The sequence below is a fragment of the Typha angustifolia genome, chromosome 9, assembly GCF_048772165.1.
Source record: "Typha angustifolia cultivar Huaian chromosome 9, ASM4877216v1, whole genome shotgun sequence".
Classification (NCBI taxonomy): domain Eukaryota; kingdom Viridiplantae; phylum Streptophyta; class Magnoliopsida; order Poales; family Typhaceae; genus Typha; species Typha angustifolia.
Window position 1 is genome coordinate 7,215,574 of NC_133247.1, and position 26,580 is coordinate 7,242,153.

At 36.7% G+C, this 26,580-nt stretch overlaps 1 protein-coding gene across 1 annotated transcript in view; it reads right to left on the minus strand.

Moving 5' to 3' along the window:
- The window catches only part of LOC140767272 (uncharacterized), a 36,059-nt gene extending 23,869 nt beyond the window's left edge, over window positions 1-12,190 (minus strand). The window contains exons 1-3 of the mRNA XM_073107121.1: window positions 11,801-12,190; window positions 11,470-11,612; window positions 10,196-10,339 (exon numbers count right to left, since the gene is read on the minus strand). Coding sequence (XP_072963222.1) covers window positions 10,196-10,339; window positions 11,470-11,612; window positions 11,801-12,008 — 495 coding nt within the window. The 5' untranslated portion in view covers window positions 12,009-12,190. The remainder of the gene's footprint in view (window positions 1-10,195; window positions 10,340-11,469; window positions 11,613-11,800) is intronic.
- Between the last annotated feature and the right edge of the window lie 14,390 nt (window positions 12,191-26,580).

The following is a 26,580-nucleotide window of genomic DNA, read 5'->3' on the forward strand; positions in this document are numbered from 1 at the left end:
GATGCTCCGATGTTTGATGGTCGTCTAGATCCGCAACACTTCTTGGACTGGATCAAAGACATGGACCGTTACTTTAAATGGTATGATATGTCGGAAATCCGTAAAGTCAGGTTTGCTGCCATGAAATTGACTGGGAAAGCAAATCAATACTGGACCAACGTTGAGACTCTTCGTGAGATTAGGGGTGAGCTTCCAATTGAAATTTGGGTTGACATGAAAAATGAACTAAAACGTAAATACCTCCCGCCTTCCTATTACCCTAAGCTTCTAGATAGATGGAACCGACTTACCCAAGGGAGTAAGTCCGCTAAGGATTACGTTGCGACCTTTGATGAATTGCTTGTTCGGTGTAGCGTGATCGAATCAGAAACCCCTATGCAAATTTTGTCCAGATTTAGGGCTGGCCTACGTGAAGAATTGAGAAGTGAACTTTTTGCTCGTAATGTTGATACTTTGGAAAAGGCTTACAGCTTAGTTCAAGACTTAGAGGAGTCTAGACCTAACCACATCCCAAGAAATTATGAAACAAGAACTCAAATTCATAAATCCTCCATAGGTCCTCATCAAGCCAAATCTATTAGTCAATCTTTTAATCGATCTACCCCTAGCCCTTCACAACCCAAGGTAGAATACAAAGGTAAAAACATTGAGAAAGACTTTTCTAAGATTAATCCTCGAGTCAAATGCTATAAGTGTCAAGGCTATGGACATGTTGCTGCAAATTGTGCGAGCCCGTATAAAATAAGTTTAATTGAGGAACCCTTCGAAGAAGACCCCGAGCAAGACTTTGATGGATATGTTCACCATGTAGACGGTGAAGAAGGAGATTTTGAAGATGAAGAGGAAGAAAATACCCTAGGGTGCCTGAGGCACATAGACTCCACAAGGTTACATGTTGTTCGATGTGCCCTCTCTCAACCTAAAGTCAATGATGATTGGAGGCGCAACTCCATTTTCCACACGTTCACGAAAATTGGAGATAAAAATTGTAAAGTAATTGTGGATAGTGGCAGTTGTATAAATGCCGTGTCCTCCACCATTATTTCAAAACTAAATCTGAGAGCAGTTTCCCATCCTAATCCTTACAAGGTTTCGTGGATTAATTCAACCACGCTGGAAATAAAAGAGCGCTGTTTGGTTCCAATTGAATTCACGACTTATAAGGATAAAATCTGGTGCGATGTTTTGACCATGGATGTGGGTCAAATTATCCTTGGAAGGCCTTGGCTATTTGATAATGATGTGCATATTTATAGCCGTTCAAATATCTGCATGTTTGAACATGAGGGTAAGAAAATCAAGATTCTTCCATCACAGCCTAGAGGTGGTAAGATGGAAAAGAAGTCTGATCCCTTCCACTCCGACAATAAAGTCAGCTTGATTAGTGCGAGAGGTATTGAACGTGAGATGAGTAAAGGAGCTCCTATTCTGATTCTTGCGGCTCGAGAAATTCTAAATGAGCCTAGTGAATCGATTCCTTTTGAAGCCACTGCTGTGATTGAGGAATTCTCGGATGTCTTTCCAGAGGATCTCCCGGATGAACTGCCACCAATGAGAGATATTCAACATGCTATCGATTTCGTCCCGGGTGCATCTCTTCCTAACTTGCCTCATTATAGACTTAACCCAACTGAACACGCTGAACTAAAACGACAAGTTGATGAGTTATTGAGAAAAGGCTTCCTGAAGGAAAGCTTAAGCCCTTGCGCAGTTCCCGCATTGTTAACGCCAAAGAAAGATGGAACCTGGCGTATGTGCGTCGACAGCCGCGCTATTAATCGAATAACGGTAAAATACCGTTTCCCCATCCCTCGTCTGGATGACATGCTGGACATGATGGCAGGGGCCACAATATTTTCAAAGATAGATTTAAAAAGTGGCTATCACCAAATTCGTATACGCCCTGGCGATGAATGGAAGACTGCGTTTAAAACAAAAGATGGGTTATATGAATGGACAGTTATGCCTTTTGGCTTGACTAATGCTCCGAGTACTTTCATGAGAGTGATGACTCAAATATTACGACCTTTTATGGGACAATTTTTAGTCGTATACTTTGATGACATCCTTATCTATAGTCGATCTCGGGAGCAACATATAGATCATCTTCGTCAAGTCTGCGCTGTCTTAAGGAGAGAGCAATTGTATGCAAACCCTAAGAAATGTACGTTTTTGACAAACAAAGTTGTTTTCTTGGGTTTCATTGTCTCATCTGAAGAAGTGTCTGCTGACCCTGATAAGGTCAAAGCTATCAAAGAGTGGCCTGAACCCCGTACCATAAGAGACGTGAGAAGTTTTCATGGACTAGCTACCTTCTATCGTCGGTTCATCAAAGGGTTTAGTACCATTATGGCTCCAATAACAGAATGCCTCAAGAAAGGTGAATTTAAGTGGTCAGCAAGTGCTACTAAAGCTTTCACTGAAATCAAAAGGAAAATGGTGGAAGCCCCTGTTATGCGACTCCCCGATTTTACTAAAGTTTTTGAGGTCACCTGTGACGCTTCTGGAGTTGGTATAGGGGGAATCCTGAGCCAAGAGGGTCATCCGATTGCCTACTTTAGTGAAAAGCTGAATGAAACTAGACAACGATATACCACTTACGATAAGGAATTTTATGCTGTGGTTCAATCTCTTCGCCACTGGAGGCATTATTTGCTTCCTCAAGAATTCGTAATCTTCTCTGACCATGAAGCTCTTCGCTACCTTAATTCCCAGAAAAAGCTTAATGCCAGACACGGTAGGTGGGTCAAATTTCTCCAGGACTATACGTACACCTTGCGACACAAGTCCGGAGCCGACAACAAGGCAGCTGATGCACTGAGTCGTCGCATGATTCTTCTTTCAAAGATGAACGCAGAAGTAATAGGATTTGATAAGATCAAAACTGAATATGAATCATGTCCGGATTTTCATGAAGTTTACAATTTATTAAGCAATGGAGAGACTCGAGAAATAGATGGTTTCATCGTGCAGGATGGCTATCTATTTAAGTCCCGAAGGTTATGCATTCCTAGCACCTCGTTAAGGGAATTTTTAATTTAGGAATTGCATGCTGGGGGTTTAGCAGGACATTTTGGGCATGTAAAAACTATCGAAGCTACGGAACATCGATTTTTCTGGCCAAGCTTAAAGAGAGATGTTATGAGACTTGTTAGTCGATGTCATGCCTGTCAACTTGCTAAGCAGCGAAAGCAAAATACAGGATTGTACACGCCTTTACCGGTTCCTAATTGCCCTTGGCAAGATGTTAGTATGAACTTCGTGCTTGGACTTCCAAAGACTACCCGAAAGCATGATTCCGTTCTTGTGGTGGTGGATCGATTTTCTAAGATGGCCCACTTTATACCCTGTTCCCGAACTTTTGACGCCTCTCGAGTTGCTAAAATCTATTTTGACGAAATCATTAAGTTGCACGGGCTACCAAAAACTATTGTATCAGACAGGGATGTAAAATTCACTAGTTATTTTTGGAAAACCCTATGGCATAAGATGGGAACTAAGCTTCAGTATTCAACTGCTTTCCACCCACAAACTGACGGGCAAACTGAAGTAGTCAATAGGAGCTTAGGTAACCTACTGAGAACTCTTGTCGGCAAGAATCTAAGAGACTGGGATCAAAAACTGCCAACTGCTGAATTTGCATATAATAATTCTGTTAATAGATCCATAGGTCTGAGTCCAACTGAGGTAGTATATGGTTATAAACCTAGACAACCTATAGATCTCATTCCTATGTCCCATTATCATAGGTTGTCTGAGTCTGCATCTGCATTTGCATCACATATTCATGACTTGCATAAAGAAATCAGTAACAGAATTGCTCAAAATAATACTAATTATAAAATGCGAGCTGATCTAAGAAGGAGATTCAAAGAATTTAATGTTGGAGACTTTGTGATGGTCCGAATACGTCCGGAACGGTTTCCACCTGGAACTGTCAAAAAGTTGCATGCACGAAGTGCCGGACCTTTTAAAATTCTCAAGAAAATTAATGATAATGCTTATGTTCTAGATCTCCCTAGTGATTTTGGCATCAGTTCTACTTTTAATATTGAGGATCTAGTAGCTTATAAAGGTCCAGATTTTACTCCAGATAACCCACTAGATACTGAGCCTACCTATGAGCCTGTTTATGAGAGACCCTCTTTACCCCCACTTCCCAATATTCCACCTAACACAGCAGACAAAATTGATAAAATTTTAGATGATGAAATTATTTCAACTAGAGAAGGTGGATCCCAACGGTATCTAGTACGTTGGAAAGGACGACCTACATCTGATGATACGTGGCTTGATCGTCACGATTTGGAGGTGCATCACCTTGATACCTTAGAGCAGTATGAGAGCAGCAGAGCAGCACACGCGACGGAGTCGACTTCTCTCCCACCCGGGGAGAATGATGCGGACATCACTGATAGGACGCGATGGCGTGTGTACCAGCGCAGGAGGCGCCGACAGCTGATGATCCCTCCTATAGGGATCTGGTTCTGATTTTTATTTATTTAGGGTGTCTTTTGTTTATTTCCTATGTAGGGTGTCTTTTGCTTAATTCCATTGTAGGTCTATATATAGACCCGTTGTATTTCCTTTGGAACTTAATGAAAGTTTGTGTGATTTGTTCTCCAGAGAATTTTGGTGTGAAACCTTTTCTTAGGGTGGAGGTGTGAAACCCCATTCCTTTCCTCCTTATTTCCCTACTTCATTTTTTCCCCACTACGTTTTGCATCAACCACTTGAATCATTAAAGGTGTTATCACTACTCTGCCAACATCACCTATATGTGAAGATGGCTATGTCCTTGAGGGCAGCGGAGAGTAGAATACTTTGGACATATTATCTCAACCACAATGGTTGAGGCGAACCCTAAGAAAATCACAAATATGGTGAAACGATCAATACTGACGAACCTGAGAAAGCTACATGGTTTCCTTGGTCTTATAGGCTACTATCGTGATTCCTCAAAGACTATGGAAAGACTGTTGCCATTGATATCCTATGCAAAGAATGGTGAGTTTAAATGGATGAACAAGACAAGAGATTCATTTGAGAAGTTAAAGGCAATCATGACCACTGCTCCATTTTTGGCATTACCTGATTTTTCAAAAACATTCGTCGTCGAGTGCAATGTTCAAGAGTTGGCATTGAATCCATGCTCAAACAAGAAGGTTGACCTGTGGCCTACCTCAGCAAGGATCTTTTGCCAAAACCTCAGGAACTATTAACCATTATTCATTTTGTCACAAATTGGCATCCATATCTAATTGATTGTTGTTTCATTATCTCCACTAATTAGTGGAGTTTACCTTACTTAGTGGGCTAGTGGATACATACATTGGAACAACAACGTTAAGTATCCAAGCTACAGTGATGCTATTATGAAATAGCTTATAACAAGGGAATAGAGAATCAAGCAGCGAATGCGCTATCACAATAACCAGACCTAGGCGAGCTAGCAACTTGCTCGCACGAGTTAGACCTAGAGGAGACATAGCAATATGAGGGTTCCCAAACAAAGATTATGCTTCACCTTAAGGCCAAGATGGACTGAAGCATGGTGGATTGATACAATTTATGTTTCATTTGAATTTGAGCCAAAAATTAGTCAAAATCCCAGAATTGTAGAAATTTACAGTTTGTGCAGTTCCGAAAAAATAATTAGCAAATATTCATACGAAATCCGAATAACATGAAACCAAAACAACTAAATTGGTGACGACATTTTTTGTATTCAAACTTTTCCCATATTCAAACTCTATCTAGGAAGGAATGGTGCTACAATCCAAGGGAGATATGATGACTGGTTAGGTAAGTTTTAATTACACTTTATCCCTTGTGGTTTGCCTTAATTTTACAAAACTTTCACGTATTTTCAATTAAAGACTTAATCCCTACATAGCCTTAACTAAAATACAATTGTTATCTTTTTCATCATATCTGACCACATTAGAGATCGAATTTAAAGATTCTTATTCGAGACAATTGCAAAAGATTGGATAAACTTTTTAACACATCAAAAATAATATAGATAAGATTTTATATGACAAAAACATATACAGTCTATATATTTGTCATATTCTAATTATTTGAAATCTAATCAGTATTATTTTAGATGAGTTGAAAAGCTTACCTAACTCTCTACAATTTTATCTTTAATGAGAATTTTTAATTTTGACTTCTAGTTAGACCAAATATGATGAAAATATAATATGTGCACTTTAGTCAAAACCATACCCTTCTAAATGCTTAAGTTGAAAGTATATAGTAGTTTTGTGAAATTGTACTAAACTACAAGAGAGTAAAATGTAATTTCCCCTAAGTTTAATTGTTTGTTTCTTATTCAGTTCTGGAATTTCTTTATTTTATTTCTTTAAATAGGGTCTTATGGCTTATATCTTAGACATGCTTATGAATTGAATATACTTATCTTCATTAATCTCGCTATCTCCCTAGCTCTCTTAATCAATCTTCTAGCAAGTCCTCAAACCTTGCCGCTGCTTCTCTTAGTGGTTTTCCCCCTCTTTCTAGTTGTGCACAACCATACCTGAGCTATTATCCACATTCCGTCATCATCTACATTAATCTTAGCCATAATTCATCAACTATCTACCGTATCTAAACCCTAAATCATCCATCACCCAACTATTCCTTTCCAAGACCTTCCTTTCGGTCCAAACACCATCCACAACCTCCTACAAAATGAATTTGTGTCCCCTGGCTACAATATGTTGAAAACTATACTATTTCAACAAGAGAGAACAAATATTGAAATGTTGCTAAACCTTATTAGAAGCACATGGGGGGAAAGAGTTGAGTATTGTATGTGATGGTTGGATTGATGCACAAAGGAGATCGTTTATAAATTTTTTAGCGGTGACTGAGAGTGGCCCTATGTTCTTGAGAGCTATGAATTGTAAAGGAGAATATAAAGACAATTTTTTTATCTCTAATTTGATCATTAAAATCATTAAAGAGGTTGGGCCTCATAATGTAGTCCAAGTAGTTACGGATAATGCACATGTTTGTGAGGCAGCAAGGTGCTTCTTGAAACAAGGTTTTCTCACATTTTTGGACTCCATGTGTAGTTCATACTCATATGTGCAGCAAAAAATACTGAGGCAAATGAGATTGTGTTTGATGAGTGTAGCTGGATTTCAGTAATTATATGGGATGTAATGTGCATAAAAAATTTCATCATACAACATTCAATGAGGTTGGCTATTTTTAATGAATTTGTCAACATAAAATTGCTTGCTATTGCAAAAACTCGTTTTGCTTCGGTGATTATAATGTTGAAAACATTCAGAAAGATCAAGAAGGGTCTTTAATCAATAGTAATCAGTAATAAATTGAGTTCTTACAGGGAAGATGATATTGGTAAAGAACAATTTGTCAAAGATAAAATTCTCGATGACATTTGGTGAGATAAAATTGAATATATACTTACCTTCACAGAGCCTATATATTATATACTACGAGTTGCAAACACAGACCATGATTACATTTGATATATGAAATGTGGAATACAATGATTGAAAAGGTGAAGACAATCATATTTATGTAGGAAAACAAGAAGGAACGCGAGAAATCTATTTTTTATTCAGTGGTGCATAAAATCCTAGTGGATAGATGAGACAAAAGCAATACACCATTACATTGCTTGAATCCAAGGTTAATTTAATTTCTATAGTCCTCTTTCTTATGATTAAAAATTTTCTTGTTCTTTCATTGCTATTGTTTACTAATTAGATGATTATGTTAATAGATATTATAGCTCATCATGGATTCAAGAGGATCCAAATCATATACCACCGCATAAGGATTTGGAAATTTCTAATATGAGAAATAAACACTTAAAAAGGTTATTTTCAAATGCAGAAGAACGAAAAATGGCATACTAAGAGTATACTAGTTTCTCCACATCAATCAAAAGTTTTGTTAAGTATAATTCCATAGCAGATAGAAATGAGTTTGATCCAAACATGTGTTGGGTTGCTCATAGTGCTTCTGCTCCTATTCTTCATAATTTAGCATTTAGGTTATTTGGGCAACCTTGCTCTTCTTCAGGTTGTGAGAGGAACTGGAGCACCTATTCTTTCATCTATTTATTGAAAAGGAACAAGATAACTCCACAAAAAGCTGAAGATTTAATATATATGCATACTAATCTTCACTTTCTATCAAGGAGGTCTCCAGATTATTTGAGAGAGGAGACCAAGATGTGGGATGTCGGAGGAGATTCTTATGATTCCTTTAATAGTGCAGGAATGTTGGAATTTTGGAATTTGTTGATCTCTCAATTGATAAACCAGATTTGGAGACTATAATGTTTGTTGATGAAGGCAATGAGGCAACTGAAGATGAATGATCTACCTTATATTGCTATTTTGTAATGATTGTTAGTTTTTAAACTTCTGTGGAACTCAATTACTTAGACAGTTGGACATGTTTTGTACTTTTGGGACCTGTAATGATAATCTGATACCTTTTTAGAATTTTGTACACTTTTGATTGTCTTTCAATTTGTTCATATCTTTAAATTAGTTCTTACAGCTTGATGTATACTTCTTAGTTATTTGAATGATACTTCTTAATTCTTATAGCTTGATGTATGTGTATTTAACACTATTAGATTGCAAACTTTTACTTTAGATGTATCAATAATATATATATATATATATATATATATATATTTTTTATTTATTTATTTTGATATGTCCTATGCTGTGTCTATGTCCTATATTTTCAAAATTTGTCATGTCACCGTGTCCGTATCGTGTCGTGTCCATATCCGTGCTTCATTGGCCTCACTAAGCTTAAACTTGCATGGATACATACCCAAGAAGGCTAGTGTGCACTGCTTCTAGAAAACCTGCATTGCATGTAGCCCGTGGCTACGTAAGCTCGGTGCACACTAGCCCTAGTCTGTGCACTCTGCATCCAAAGCGACAGTGAGGAACCCGTTTGCTATCTAGGGCCGATTCGATCGCGATCCTTCATGGGGTCGCATCAGCTGAAGACTCTCTTTTAAAAGAAGCAAGCCAAAGTGCTCATATTTCATCTTTAAAGATGAGTCCACTGAAGCTCCGGTGTTCAAAATGAATTCGATTGATTCCAATTCCTCAGGCAAGCTAGTGTGGCACCTAGCAATTCTCCAGCTCAAGAAGCACCTCCATCTACAGCACTGATGTTGTCTCTTCTTATGCATGTTGCATCACCTCCACCACCCAACAAAAAGCATAGTGTTCCTCGTCAACCACCATCAAAGCCTTCCTTTCCCTCTCATCATCGACCATCAGCAAATAAATCAATGTTCAAAACTGTGGCCCTCACCTGGGTTGAGACCATCAGAGAATGCTATTTTCCCACCAGGATGAAGTATTGATCCCCATGCACCAAAAAGCCAATCCGAAAGCCTTTTTGGGATAAAGTTCTTGGCTTCTTGCAAATCCTAATCAATCCATGGGGATAAAGTTCTTGGCTATTTTACAAACCCTAATCAATCCATGGTCTGAGATCATGTTAAGTTGTGTTTATTCCAGTAAGCTTCTCAAGATGAATCATCTTGTCATTCCTGCTTCCTAATATGAACTACAGGATTTGTTAAAATTTTGATATCCTACACTATGCTGGTCAACAGATTGAGAAAGGAGATGACCCAAAGATTATAAACTCTATTGGGCTAAAACTTGAATCAGAAAATTTGTGAGATTGGCAAGGAGTCAGCATTCAAGGATCTTTACCCTATGCTTGTTATTACATATTTGATTACAAAGAGTCACAGAATTTGGCAACTAAGGTTAAGGCAGTAAACTGTGTGAAATGCAGGTATGAGAGGTAATTCACAGATTAATCTGTTCATTTGCAAGCTCATTCTTGAAGTTCAGATGATATATTAGCAAAAATCTGCAAAAGGACTTTTATCTTCAATGCCCTCTATTACTGTAAATGTCTATTATCTCTGAGTTTTAATAGAATTAATACCAGTGTCGCATAGCTTCACTCTCTTAGAATAAGTCAACTCATCAATGCTAGTTCAACCAGGAAGTGATAAAGTTCAAATGATGAAAAATAATTTGACAAAATTCACAATACGTTCCCTCTAAAAATTTAAAATCTAATGAAATCTTCATATTGTTATCATCCAGAAAGAACAGAGGAAAGTAACCAAAGAAATGACTTCAGCAGATATAAGTACCTGTTGGAATATCTGGAGAACTGTGATTGTTGAAAAGAACTCTTTCTTTGCTTGCATAATTTTTGCAATGTCTAATAAAGTTCCATCTAAATGTACCGGAAATAACAAGTAAGCTTCATGAATCCGCGATCCATCTTGCTTATTCTATACAAATACAATAAAGTATTAAAGTATAAAATTAAGCTGGTAATAGCACAAATGTTGACAGAGATCACTTAGTAAGATATTAAATGATTACTTGCATGCAATGTCCCCTAGGAAGTAGGAACTATTACAAATTTTTAGGAATAAACTGTTATCATGCTGAATGTTAATCTCTGCAAAGGAAGATCCTCAAAGGATGGTACATATAAAGAAGAACGACCATCTTTATGATCATAAAGTGTTCCCAACATTGCACATAGTCAAATGTTTCTTTTCACTGGACTCTAGGCTTTATGCAATGGTGGAGAAAATTGTTTTATTTATCTCTTTGGCTTCTATGAATAACAGCTCTCTCATCCTCGTACCATAAATAGTACTTAGCTCTCTAATTAACCTCTCAGAGATCATATATGAATGATGAACTCTTGTCCAGTTCTCCTTGGATGAATTTGCATTGGTGAAGAACTCAGCAACAACTAAATGGATAACTGCAGATTGACAATCAGTCATAAGGTTTCTTTAATATTTCTTTCAAAAAAGGAAAAAGCCAAAAAACTCACACAAGACATCCATTCTGTGGCAATCCTATGCTTTTTTGGGCATAGCGTTCTTTGATAATGAAGAAGCCCCTGTTGTCAATAAATGATCTTCCTTGCCTTATGTAAACATAATTGACTGGGAATAAATACCAAAAAACAACATAAATATGTTGTGTAAACAAGTAGTGTGGAAATTAACAATTTCCTGAAGTATGATTTCTTGTTTGTCCAGATCTCCACATGGGCCATGTACCAAAATTTCCTCTAAATCTAATATCTTTGCTAGACTAAGCCTGCAGCCTGTAGCCTGTAGACTTCGTTCAAAGCATCGAATAGTTTCATGAAGTGTCACTCACGTATTGCGATTATCTAAAATGTATTACCACGTATTGACATAAACAAGGAACTCTGATGCTAGAGAATTAAGTTGAAAACATTTTAACTTGTTAAATACAATCACATTTACAAAAGCACAAGAAGTTCTTTCTGTCATCTCAAGACCAATCTACTTTACAATAACAATAAACAAGAACGCTTGCACAATTTCATGAGTACACAGATGAGACCAATAAAAGAGACTTTTTAGGATACCTTAACTGGAATAATCGCATGATCGAGAAGAGGAAGCAAATTAGGATGGTTAAACTGCGACGAAACACTGATCTCGTGCCTAACCAACTCCAGCTGCTCCTCACTCTGTATAATCACTTTCTTCATAGCATAGGTCCCATCATCTGAATCAAATACAGACCAACAAAACTTCACACAAATTTGTACATCTAACAACCATTTTCAACCGATCCGGGGATTAAAGAAAACCTCTGACACCAATTTTAGACGACCCAATACTATTCATGACCAAACACATTAACGCAGCAGGCATTATAGCAAGCAGCTGGCGCGCAGATCTAAAGCACGCTACCTGAGATGTGGGCTGGGTTGATGGTCTTCTTCGAGGCAAACCCACCACTTCCACCGTCGGATATGACTTCCTTGACGAGGTAGACGAAGGCGAAGCCACCTTCTCCGAGCTGCCTCACGATCCTGAAACGGTTCTCGTTGATCCAGACGTCTCCTCCACCATTAACGGCGTCGTAGAAGGCGTTGAACCCCGAGAAGGAGCAGCCCATGTTGTAATTTTCTTGTCTTCTTCTTCTTCTTGTTCCTCCCTCGACTTCGATGCACTTTCTCTTCTCTTTTCGACAGTTGATTGATTATATATATCACAGATATGTTGTTGTAGAAACTAGGAAGGGGACAGATCTTAGCTTTCTCTTTCTGATCTCAGTTTTATCAGAAGTCGGTACACTGCTTTGTGACTTGAGAGTTGCATCACAATATTAAAATGTCCATTGTCATAGATTTTGACCAAACAAGGCACCCTGCCACGTTTCAGTCATTTCTTAAAAATAATAATAAGGAAAAAAAATTTGTATATAACACCCCGCTTTATAATATAATTATCATTCGCACCCTATATTTTTACTATTTATAAATCAAGTTCTATGATTCATCGAATATGTGCAGAAAACACCTTTGAACTAACATCGTGAGATTATTCCGTTAAGTAGAGATATATTATTTCTAAAATGAGTAAAATATATTTATTTCTAGAATAACTAAAATGCCCTTAGTATGACTTGGTTGAGGGTATTTTTATAATTTTTTTAGTATAGTTAACTTAAAAATTTGGTTAAGTTTAATTAACTGATCTAACGGTAGGGTGTTTTCTATATATATTTACTAAACTACATGGTTCGATTTGCAAATAGTAAAAATGTAAGGTGTAAAAAAACTATAATTTCATTAAAAGACAGGATATTATATGTAAATTTTCCTAATAATAAAAGATAGGGTATTATATGCAAATTTTCCTAATAATAAAGACGAGTTTTTGACCAAAATACTGGTGCAATAAATTTTATTTGGAAACTATATTATTGTTCAAACTATTTCTCAAACTAATACTACAGGGAAATCACTTTATTGGACAACGATTATTATATGTGTAATCAACTAAGTCCAACTATAACGCCCCTACCCGACATGGGCACGTGCACGCTCACACAGCACACGCGTCGCACATATGATAGGTCGGGCGGGGCTCGTCACGCACAAATACACTCATATACACATATAATCATAACATCATCAAATTAAACATGCTAATATATCTATGCTCACATAATCCATCACCAAATAAATCATACTATCAATCAGATAAACCTGTAACATATCTATATCTATATCCACAACTATACTAGATAGCTACATAATCTGGCAGGGCCCACACAGGCCACGACAAACCATCAAAATACAACATATAACCACTGACACTCGAGTATAATATAATTCGACTTGTATTATACAAAATATCGTTTAATATAATGGAGTATACCTATCAAATAATTGTACAACTCAATTTCTGTATAAACTATCATCTATACTATCTCGCATCTAGAGCTCCCCTCATCATCGCTTTAAAATATCTTCTCAAGATATCTCAAATCGCTATCATGTACTACATATCTAAGGGGATTAGAAAAAAAAATAAAAAGAGTCATTAGCAAAAGGCTCAGTGAATAGACCTTACCTCAAATTATTGATGCCAAACAGATAGTAAATCATGTACTGGATAATATGAATCAGAAAGAAGCATGGTGCCATGTATGAGCATGTATATATGTACCATCAATGACATATATATACATGAAATCAATTCTCATAAATGAGCATATTATATTCTCAACCAAAAATATATCTCATGATGAAATTACAATATAACATCACCGAACATAACAACATATTATATATACAATCATGATCCAATGGTACTAGTCACATTAATGATGATGTATGATGTATGCCAACCACTAGATAATCGTATATGTTAAAGCCAGATATAATTTACATATCTCTCACTATCACGACCATCTATCTCAACTATGAATATTATCTATCATGTTGGACTATGGTACCCAACCCCAAACTCGACATGATGAAAGGTGCAGTGGCGATGACGGCGAGAATGAGAGAAAGAGTGAGGTGATAGAGAGAGAGAGTGTGTGTAACAACCCAATCTTAAAAAAAAAAAAAAAAAAATTTGGGCACGACGCGACCGGCCACACTGTGGCCGGCCTCGTGCCCATGCAAGCTACGCATGCAGCTTGCGTGGTGGGGGCGCCATGTGCCCGCTGCCGCTGCCGCAGCCAATGGGCTGCGACCAGCTGGCCGCGGCGGGCCCCAGCGCCGCCGCAAACCGCCCTCACCGTCTTCCCTCTCTCTCTTTAAATCTCTCTCTCTCTCCCGTTTGGTCTCTCTCTAAACCTCTCTCTCTCTCTCTCTCTCTAAACCTCTCTCTCTCTCTCTCTCTCTCGCCGAGGCCGGACTATCGCCGCCGCCGCCACCTCCACGAGCGCCGATGAGCTCTTTCTCCTCCTCTCTCTTCTTCTCTCTTCTTCTCTCTCTCTCTCTCTCTATCTCTCTCTCTCTTTCTCTTTTTCTTACCTTGGGCTCGGGCCCGTCGCAGCCGAGCCGCCAGCGAGAGGCCGGCAGCTGGCTGGCCACCAGCTGCCGGTGCCCTCCCCGCCGGCCCGGGTCCACGCCTCCCTCACCTCCCCTCTTTCTTCTCTTTCTCTTCTGTTCTTCTTCTTCTTCTTCTTCTTCCTCTTCTTCTTCTTCTTCTTTTTCTTCCTCTTCTTCTTCTTCTTCTTTCTTTCCTTCTTTCTTTCTTTTTCTCCTTCTTCCTCAGCTCCTCTTTTCTCTTTCTACACAGTGTTGGGCTCGGCCCAGCACTGTAGCAGACAGTGCTGGGCCGAGCCCAGCACTGATGGCAGTTGTAATTAATTTATTAATTAATTAGTTTATTTATGTTATTTATTTAAGTATTTTGCTTCTTAATTAATGCAAATAGATTATTTAGACATTAACTATTTTAATAATATTATATATCCTTCAATGTATTTTTATTAATGATAATTTTTATAATTAATGATTAATTAGGCATAAATATAGGTAATACTTACATTTATTTATTTACTTACTTATATGTATATTAGATTAATAGATAAATTTGTAAATTATAATTATTAGATTTATATTCTAATATTCTTATGATTTACATTTTTAAGTAACTCTATTAATTTATTATACATTATTATTTTGTAGCAAATAAGATAATGACTACATAGTCCCTAATTAATCAAGATATAATTTAATTATAATTAGATTTTTATATATATTTTATTTATAATTAAAATCTAGCCAATCATAAAAACAAGTAGAAATTCTAAAATCTAATAAATCATCATATTTTACTCGAACTGATTATAATGGGATAAACAACTAACTTTATGTTACTTAAACATTTTCAGATCCCGAACCCCCTTATTTGAGACCCCGTGGACCTTGCTAGCGATGAGTGTCACTCGGTTACCTGACGGACGTGAGAGATGCGTGGTTTGTATCTTCTGATCAGAGTGTGAGTAGTCTTATCCCCTAGATCCCTTTCTCAAATTAGGATTCATTATATATTATGTACATGCATGTTTTGGCCTCCAGCATGATTATATGACTTTATATAGAGATGATTTCAGTCGAGCATATATTTTATCATGCATTTGATTAGACTGATCCGGGATATGAGTACATTGGTGATATATAGAGATGATTGGAGATGATTATGCTATTAAGGTTTTATGTCGGGATGATCTCTATCATGAGTATGCATGTGGTAGATTAGCATGAGTATGCATGTGTTAGATACATGGTTGGAGTTTGCATTACATCATTTTGCTCTTGATTCCTATTCCACCTAAATTCCTGTTATGCATTGACTTGTTATTGTATTGGATATATGCATATGATCTGTCATTTAGAAGGAAAGCATGAAATGTGATTGATAGGATAGTTGATAGAAAGCGTGAGGATACCCGAGTGGGCGCGAGGGTTAGGACGCGCTTGGTGGATGATTGATCGCTCGACATGGTCGCGATCCTGTTGGCCTTACGTCCGAGGTCGTTAGTCTGTGTGCGCAGCAGACATTCGGACACATGCCGTTCGCCAGGGCATATGTGGCGAGTTATCCTCACGAGATTTCTATCAGCTAGAAGGGTGCCCGGTCTGGATGGATGTTGATACCCTAGCGGATGGCAGGGTATGGTTATATTTGAGATACTCCTTACGGATGGCAGAGTATGCTCTGAGCCTTCGGGCATGATGTTGAGACCGGTATCTGGTCCGGACTGGTACTGGACATACTCTTAGCGTATGGCAGAGTATGGTGATGGCTGATAGTTGTACTCTTAGCGTATGACAGGGTACAACTATCATTGATATACCCTTAGCGTATGGCAGGGTATGATTACTTTCTTCAGAGATACCCTTAGCGTATGGCAGGGTATGATTTATCTACAGAGATACTCTTAGCGTATGACAGGGTATGCTCTAAGCTTGTGACATGATGTGTATCGAGTTTGGGGCCGGGTACCGTAGTCCAGCATGGTGGATGATATTCAGAGTTGAGACGGATGATTGTGATAGTGAGAGATATGTGAATTATATCTGGCTCTGACATATATGATTATCTAGTAGTTGGCATGCATCATGCATCATCATTGTTGTGACTAATATCATTGGATCATAATTGTTATACATGATATGGTGTTATATTCGGTGATGTTATATAATTTCGGTTGAGGATATAATATGATCATTCATGAGAACTGATTTCATTCATATATATGTCATTGAGGATACATATATATATATATATATGTTCATACATGACATCATACTGCTTTCTGATTCATATTATCCAGTACATGATTTACTCTCTGTTTGGCTTCACTGATTCGGGGTAAGGTCTATTCACTGAGTCTTTTGCTCATGACTCTCTTTATTTCTTTTCTAACCCCTCAGATATGTGGTACGTGATAGCGACTTGAGAAGATATTTTAGAGTGATGATGAGGTGAGCTATAGATGCGAGATGGCATAGATGATAGTTTATATAGAAATTGAGTTGTACCAGTATTTGATATTTGTACTCTTTTGTATTAGACGATGATTTATATAATACAGGTCGAATCATAGTGTACTCTTGTATCAGTTGTTTAGTTGTATCTTGATGGTTTGTTGTGGCCTGTGTGGGTCCTACCAGATTATGTAGCGGTCTAGTGTGTATTATTGTGTATTTTGATATTCATATGTTAACAGGTTTATTTGGTTAAGAGTATGATTTATTTGGTGATGGATTATGTGATCATGGATATGTTAGCAGGTGTTATTTGATGATGTCATGATTGTATGTGCACAGGAGTGTATCTGTGCGTGACGGGCCCCGCTTGACCTGTCGCGTGCGCCGCGCGTGCCGTGTGGGCGCGTGGGCGTGCACGTATCCATGCCGGGCGGGGGCGTTACAGTTCAGGTGGTATCAGAGCTTAGGTTTAAGGATGATCTGGCAAACCATCAAGGATAGTAGTCGTCAATTTGGTTTAGGGTTACGCTAGTAGTCGATCTCGATGAGTTTGATATGAATTGGTTGAGATAGGAATCTAGGTTGTGATGTTAAGATTATTAAGTTTTAATACTTGTCGATATAGATAGAAATAATTGGTGATATTGGTATATTGAGAAGTTATCTGAGCGACTAATGAATAGGAAGAGGTATTATTAAAATCATGCATTAATATTGATATTGAGGTGTCATAGTCTGTGGAGCATAATATTGGATATATGGAGTTGTTCATATATTGTGATAAAGTGTAGAAATTTGTAAATATGTGGAGATATGAATTTTGTACAGAAGAATTATTATAAGTAGATTTGAAATTATTCTGAGCAGATATAGCATATTTTTGGATTTTTGATCTTTTATGGATATATTTGATATTAGGAGATTGATGTAAAGAGATATATGTGTAGAGAGACTATTTTGATCTTTATGAGGGTTATAATTATGGATGGTGGATGGATGAGTAAAACATATGATGATTTTGTATAGTGGAAAAGAAATTATGTGTTGTAATATAGATGATTATAGATTGTATATAGAAAATAATTTTCGGATGACTAGTATGATAAATTATGTTTGCAAGATGTTTGTGTTAGTAGGTATGAAATTTTGATTGTATCGATAAGATGAGTGATTCAGTAGGGATATGTGTAACTAACAATATTGTTAGAGGATTAACGTCTCATTTAAACTTTTGAGTTAATTACCAAATAGGGTAACGGGTATAAGAAATATGTCATGGATACAGTTATTAGTTTGTGAGTGGTGTTAGTAACTGAGAAGTAATGTATATCTTTCTGGATGGCATGATAGTAGGTTTAGTTTAGAAGTTGCTGACTGTGTGAATTTGAGTAGATCGAAAGAATAATAATGAAAGGAATTATATCGGGTGATGATAGTTGCTAAAGTTGATAGTCTCAGGATATATCTTGTATGGCAGTGAAACTATATTATGGTTATTAGTTTAGTTTTGAAAATTGATTTAGAGGATAAGAATATTTTAACTTGAAGATCGTGTATGTTGGGTGATGAATTTTAATTACAAGTATACAGACTTATTTTATTATGATTATTAGGTGATATTAATGATGTTGTAGAGGGATATTGATGATTCTATACGATTAAATTGTGCAGCATATATAGTGGACTTTGTATAGAGGATGTGATAGAATATTAAATTACGACTCTTAAAGAAGTATGAGGTTCAAATGATTTAATTAGGAATGAGATATGTTAGTATAGATGTTAAACTGAGATATTATGTGTTTTGACATGTTAGTTGTTTCAATGATACTAATTGGTGAGCTAATTTGATAGCGTTATTCATAGAGCCTATAGACTTGATTATTTGTTATGACTGAGAGATGGTTTGGAAGTTGAACTAATTGCTTCATGGGACGATAATGAAAGGAATATAGAGGACTATGATATTTCATGTACAATGTATCGATGGATGTTTATTATACTGCTAGATGATAAACAGATAATGATGTATAGGAAAGTGATTATATTAGAAATTGTTTAACCATTGGCTTACATGCTCGATTATTACTAGAGGTTATTGAGCGAGCCTTTTTGAATGATTAGATTGATTTAATGATTGTAAAGACTTACAGGTTTAAATTTAAGTCTTAAGATAAAGACATTTGATTGGAAGATAATGATTTCATGATTGGTTCTATTATAGTTTGTGGAAATTTGATCGTTTAATGGATTGCAAAGTTAAGGATGTGAGAATGTTGTTATCTATATTGTTGGATGTCTTCTAATCTATAGGAATCAGTTAGTGTCAGTTAGTTTATTAGCAGATCATAATAGCATTATGAATTCAGGAGGTTAATCTTAGTAACTTTAGTTCATTTATAATGATTTTATGGATTTGTTTAAGATGTGTTTCTGTATTTTTTTAAAAAATCAAGTATGATGGATTAGTATATATTGGTTTATGAATTGAATATTATATCTGTCGAGATATTGAAGAGATTATTGGATCACTTAATAGAACTCCATGGATAGTCTTTGGATCGGAATATCGATATCATTAAGCGATATTTTGGTGGATATACTAGTAGTGATGGTCATTAAATAGATAATGATCAAACTGGAATTATATGAATCGAGGAATGAATAGTTTGGATATAGAAGTGATTGATAGAAAGATCATTATAAAGTTTATCATGTATGTTTCTTGAGATAGTTAAATCCTTTTAGATATTGCAGATTAAGAAGGAAGATAATGTGGAGAATTAGAAGATGATATAAATTTCGGTTGAGGTTGCATTAGGATTTACAATTAGAAGATAGTTAAATCTTTTTGTCCTTTTTTAATTTATATATTATTATTATTATCATCATTTTATTTTATTTTTATTTTTATTTATATTTATTTATTTTTATCTAGGTTATTACCTCTAAGTAATTGGTGAAAACGATTCATAACTCGCTCTATGGGAAAGCTATTCATGAATACAATCCATCAACTTATTATGCAGCCACCAAATGTGTCATAAAACGCATTTGGAGAAAGGACTTAATAATCACTTTCGTCAAAGGCGACTTAATAACTGCTTTCCCTAAAGGCGACTTAATAATCTCTTTTCTAGAAAGTGATTGTGATACACATGTGTACCAAAAACCTACAAAATCTAAAACTCTAACATGAAATAAAATGTGTACCAAAAATTGAGTCACACTAGAAATTGAAGCTTGCAAAATAAAATTGGGATCCAAAAGAAATGAGTCAACTTGACGACTTAATAATCTGAGTCAACTAACAACACACCTACAAAAAATATTAGGAACTTAACAATATAGAAAACTTACTATAAAACCAAAATAATATTTAGCAAAAAAGTTTAACAAAATTAGAATACATCATATCTCCCAAGATATCTACAATAAGAATAAATTAAAAAGTAAAAATAAATATCATCAACTATCCTATCCTTAGTACATAAAAATGAAGGTGTGATGGTTTCTTTCTCTAGTAAACAATAACTCCTAGTGTAGATGGCTCTTGTGTCAGCTGGATGTGGGGGCCTCTATCTCATAAGCCTCTACCTCTCGAGATACTTCAATCTCGAAAAGGACCTCCAATCCCTCATGTATTGGTCTAGAAGACTCCCGTTGTCCTCTTCTTTTACATCCCCATCCCCGCTCTCATCTACCACATTCTCTCCTTCGTGCAAATGGCTCTTGCGTCAGCTATGATGTGGGGACCTCAATCTCAGGAGATGTAATGTCCTCATGAGCTGGAGCTATAAAATCCTCATGAGCTAGAGCTACAACATCCTTGTGAGATAGATATGCAAGATGTTGTGACTCATCAATCTCATTTAATGTTGTTACACATATATCACACATCTTTGTCGTCATAAGATGCCCCTATCACTACTCCTTTAGTATGAATATCCGTCAAAGTATGAACCTACGAGCAAACCACAAGTCAAATATACATAATACTATAAGTAATAAATTTAGTCGTATATATACCATAGTCTTAGTGATGCTACCAAATGGATGAAATTGCATGGGGGTCGATCACATAAAAAAGAAATAAGTCGTCGGCTGATCATTCTTTACCACTCCATATAGGGGTTAGCAAATTCCACCAATCCAATATGTGGAGCCTTATTCACTACTTTATCTATCCATTGCTCTCATATACAAATATATGCTGCATGATGCGTCTGCTAGTGATAATTGCTCTTTTCATGCTTATCGACCTCATAAAGTCCATCCTCTATATTACATGCTACTAAGATTTACTAGAAGTGAATAATCATTGCATAACACGATAAAAAAAAACTCACGCCACCATATCAAGGCATATGATGGGAGCTCTAGTCCTCCATATGTGACTATTTGATGTACATATGGCAGGTAAAGTAGCCATAACATCCTTAGTATATAGCTCACATATCATTTGTTTACACTAAAATAATTAGTGAAAAATAAAACACATTTACTTTCTATTATTAACTATCAACTACCTAATCATCTCTCTATTAATTTAGTTGATCTCTGTAGTATCGGAATATGTAACGCTAGATTATGCTCAAAAGCCAAGCGGCACCGCCATTTTGCACCAAGTGGATCTGAAGGTGAGGATGGTACTACGGGTGGCTGGTCACCCTGGGCCTCATGCTTCTCAATATGATCACCAACTACTTCAATAGGAGGTAAGAGCCTATCTGGTCATCCAACATCTAGGTGTTTCCATGCCTAAACCTAATTTATATATATATATATATATATATATATATATATATATATCAATATAAATAAAATAGACAAAGTAAATAGAAGTAGATTATACCTTTAACAAGACAAGAGGGCAGCTATCTCTGATGTAGTGAGGCAAAAAGCTCCACATAGCTTTCGATAAAGTATTGCTAGTGATGCACTACCCCAACTAATAGTGCCAGTGTACTACAAGTCTCGTAGTAGAGGTATAAATCAACTAGACCGCAGCTCTTAACTTGTCAACCAAATTGCAACCACACAAAAGTGATAAAATATAGACCTGAGCATATCTTTGTATAGTTTGATTATTAGCATCTGCGAGTAGAGCCACAAATGTGTCACGCAAGCACTACATCCAAATTGATGAACCTCGCATAGCAGTCTGAGGTGGTATAATTGTTAAAAAGCTCTAGACACAACTCCAGTCATTTGTAATATGTGCTACTAGTGACAGCTAGACCATGGACACACAAACTCATAAATATCGCCATATCTTGCAAAGTCACGGTAGCCTCCCCGACTGCAAGATGAAATATGTGTGCCATCTCTTCCATCCAACACTCAACTAGAGTTGTAGTTAGTGCTTAGTCAACAATAATCTTTGCTACTCTGTAGGCAAAATAGAATCCGCTCTGAACAAAAAGATGTAGAACTCATGAATGTGGCACCCACTATCTCAAAGTTTATGTGAAACAATATCGATAAGTGAGGCTACCCGTGTCTTACAATTTGTAGAAACAAAAAATAGTGAGTCATATGAACCTACAATTTGCAATCTCTGCTACTCTATAGACAAAATAGAATCCGCTCTTGGCAAGAAAACGAAGAACTCATGAATGTGCTACCACTATCTCAAAGTTCATGTGAAACGATATCGATAAGTGAGGCTACTCGAATCCTACGATTTGCAAAAATAAAAAATAATAAGTCATATGAACCACTTAAAGCATGTCATATGAATCATCTATAACAAGGTTTTTAACCAATAAAAAATCCTATAACTAACAAGATAGCTCTAACCTCACCTCTCCAAATGTCTCAGATCGATATTGTTTCTACTACCTCAAAAAAGATCCATTTATAAAGCTTAGATCCTCACGTGCAGCCATGTGCTCACAACTATATAAAATTACATTCATAAGTATGTTAAAGATCATAACATAAAAAAAGTATTATGATGGCATAAAATAATAAACATGCTAAATAGTTATAAAAGTGAAAAATTATTACATTTAAAGCAATGTCTATGCTTGACTCTTCATTTGTAACATGACAAGTTTGTTGATTATGGTCTTGTTGTTTGCAACATCTCATATGTGTTTGCTTGACAACTTTCCTTTTTGTCCATCTCATTATGAATCTTTATGGATTTTGGCTGCCCTTTACTAATCCATTTCATTAATAAATCAGGTAACAAGATTGGACCATCGTACTCAGGCGAATAACCTTGATCACTAAGTGGTGTACGCTTAGGTCCTCATGTGTTCATATATGCTTCAATTATGTATATCTTATCAACAAATTGTATCCAATCAAGCTGAATAGACTTGCAAGTAACAAGTAAATGTGTGCAAGGATACTGGTATTGTTGCCATTTTTCATAAGTGCAAGTGTAGTTGCTCAAATTAACTATTTAGTCATGTTCACCTCTTTTTGTACTTCGTAAAGAACATGCAGTAGTAACACTAAAAATATCTCAGTGGTGATGAAACTCATGCATAGTACGTAAGTTTGCTATCTCAAAATCTACACTTATTTTAGCAATGATGTTTGTTAGGTTTTTTATTTATTGGCAATTTTGTACAAAATATTCTAAGTGTATTCTTTCATGTATTTGAGCTTTACACAAGTCTAGAATATCTCTGGTGTGAAGAATTGCAAGATCATTGGAGAAAAGCCTCGCGTTCTCACCGCGTTCACAAATGCGTTCGAACGCGGGCACTGCGTTCACACAGACAGAGAGCCGCGTTCACAAGCGTGTTCGAACGCGGGCACTGCGTTCACACAGACAGAGAGCCGCGTTCACAAACACGTTCGAACGTGGGCACTGCGTTCACACAGATAGAGAGCCGCATTCACAAGCGCGTTCGGACGCGGGCACTGCGTTCACACAGACAGAGAGCCGCGTTCACAAACGCGTTCGAACGCGGGCACTGCGTTCACACAGATAGAGAGCCGCGTTCACAAACGCGTTCGAACGCGGGTACTGCGTTCACACAGACCGAGAGCAGCGTTCACAAACGCGTTCGAACACAACCTGAAGAATTCAAGCTGTCGCGTTCGAACGCACTTGGGCCCGTTCGAATGCACCTGAGATTAAGTTAGGCCGTTCGAACGCACTCGGGCCGCGTTCGAACGCACATATGAAGTTTGCAATTTATTGGATTTTCGTGAGTACGAATATGACTTGGATTTGGCTCTATCTTGGAGATCATATATAAGGATAGTGTTGCCCTAACCTAGGGTGGTTGAAGAAGATTATTCAAAGAGACTTTTTGGAGGCTACATCAGTTCTTCAACAAACAAGGCCCTTCGCATCTACAAATCTTAATCTTTCGTCTTAAGGGCTATCTAGACGAAAGATCAATCTCGAGGGCTACTGAGATTGGACTTCAATCACAAGAAGCAGTGAATCGTGGGTTCTAGCGATCAAGACTGAGAGGAACAAAGTCGTTTGGATCGACGGGTTGTTTTGTGAGTTAGTCTTGTAACTGCTACTGTCATAGTGATTGGTTTTGATCCGAGTTTGGATCCGTGGTTTTTTTTTCCCGTTTGGGTTTTCCGCGTTAAAATCTTGGCGTTCATCTCTACTTTCGTTTTTAATATTTCTTCTGACTTTTTCTTAAGCGAACGAGAAATATCATTGCCTAGAGATTAGATACATACGTGTGTCTAGGGATTTAATATTCTTTCAATTGGTATCAGAGTGGGTTCTCTCACTCTTTGAGAGAGATCAAATAGGCATGGATTTTCATAGAGATGGACCATCATCTATTAGACCTCCTATTCTAGATGGATCAAATTATGGATATTGGAAAGCTAGGATGAGAGCTTATTTGAAGTCTATAGATGAGAGAGTTTGGATGGCCATTATGAACGGTTGGAGTCCACCAATGTACATGGTGAATGATGAGTTAGTTGAGAAACCGATTGAGTCATGGGATAAAACAGATTATGAAAAAGTTGGTTGGAATAGCAAAGCAATAAATGCAATTTTTAGTTGTGTTTCCTCGGAAGAATTTAGAAGAATATCTACTTGTGAAATAGCAAAAGAAGCCTGGACGATCTTAGAAACTACTCACGAAGGAACCATGGCTGTAAAACTTTCGAAACTTCAGAGGTTGACTACTAGTTTTGAAACCCTACGTATGGAGGAGAATGAGACATTTGATGAGTTCTATACAAAGTTAAGTGATATAGTCAACTCCAGTTTCAACCTAGGAGAGAAAATTCCTGAAAATAGAATTGTCCGTAAGATCCTTAGGTCTCTTCCAGAAAGGTTTCAGGCGAAAGTTACAGCTATTGAGGAAAGTAAGGACATTGACTCTATGAAAGTTGAACAATTGGTAGGAAATCTACAAACATTTGAGTCCAGTCTTTCAAAACCGAGGAAGTCCAAAGGGATAGCTCTATCCACTGTTGAACAAAATTTAGAGGAGTCTGAAGATGAAGGTGATTTAGATGTTGAGATGTTGGCTATGTTTGTCAAAAAGTTCAATAAATTCTTTCGGAAGTCAAACAAGTTGAATACTGAAAAGTTTAAAAAAAACAAAACTTTTGTGAAAAAGAAGAATACTGTGACTTCGAATACAGGTGGTAGCAACAATAATATCAAACAGAAAAATAAGAATTCTGAAAATAAAGTTCAATGTTTTGAATGTTCTGGTTTTGGACACATCGCACAAGAATGCCTTAATCGTCTTAAGAGAAAGGGCAAAGCTATGAAAGTTACTTGGGATGATTCAGATGAATCTAATGATGATTCTGATAAAGACGAAGAAAACTTTGTAGCCTTTGCCTCTTCTCTGCTTAATACTGACTCTGTTGATGAAACTGATAGTACAGATGATCTTGATATGCTACCGACTGAGGAAGATGAATCTGAAATTCAAAAGGCATATAATGACTTGTACCTGGAGTCGTTTAAACTCAAGAAAAGCAATCTTAGACTACTTCAACGACTCAAGGAAATTGAACCAGAAAAAATTCAATTTGAGGAGAAGTACAAATTGGAGCTTGAACGTGTCAAAGACCTTTCTGAACAACTTGACAATGCGAAAAATAAAATAAAGGCTGATGAAATTGAACTAGAGCGATTGCATAAGGAAGTTACTTTTCTAAAAAGGAAGAACAAACTGGACGAGATTCTAAAAGCTCAGATCTCTGGAAAAGACAGGTATGGTATTGGATATACTGGTAATTCAAATAATAATAAAACTGTTTTTGTTTCTGCAGGTAAACAAAAGAAAGAATACCTGAAGCCATCAATCGTATTTTCAAAGCAATCCTGGATGAATCCTTCAGAATTGAAGTTGAATCTACAAACTAGTGAATCTTTGACAGCACCAAAGGTAAACTTTAGTCACACTCCTCGACAAAAGGTGAGTAGAAAAGGGTTTATTCCGACATGCTATCATTGCGGCATTCTAGGGCATATTCGACCTCATTGTAAATTTTTGCAAAAACCTAGAACTGCTTTCATTTATGGGATGAAAACAAAAACCATATAGGTCAAGAAAAGTGATTTGAAATGTTATATTGTGCATACAGCCTTGAAAGCTTTAAATTCTGATTTATGGTATTTAGACAGTGGCTGTTCAAGACATATGTCGGGTGACAAGTCGTTATTTTCTAATCTTGAAAAACATGAATGGGGAGTTGTGACATTCAGAGATGGTAATTCATCAAAGGTAATAGGTAAAGGAAAGGTAAATACTCTAGGGA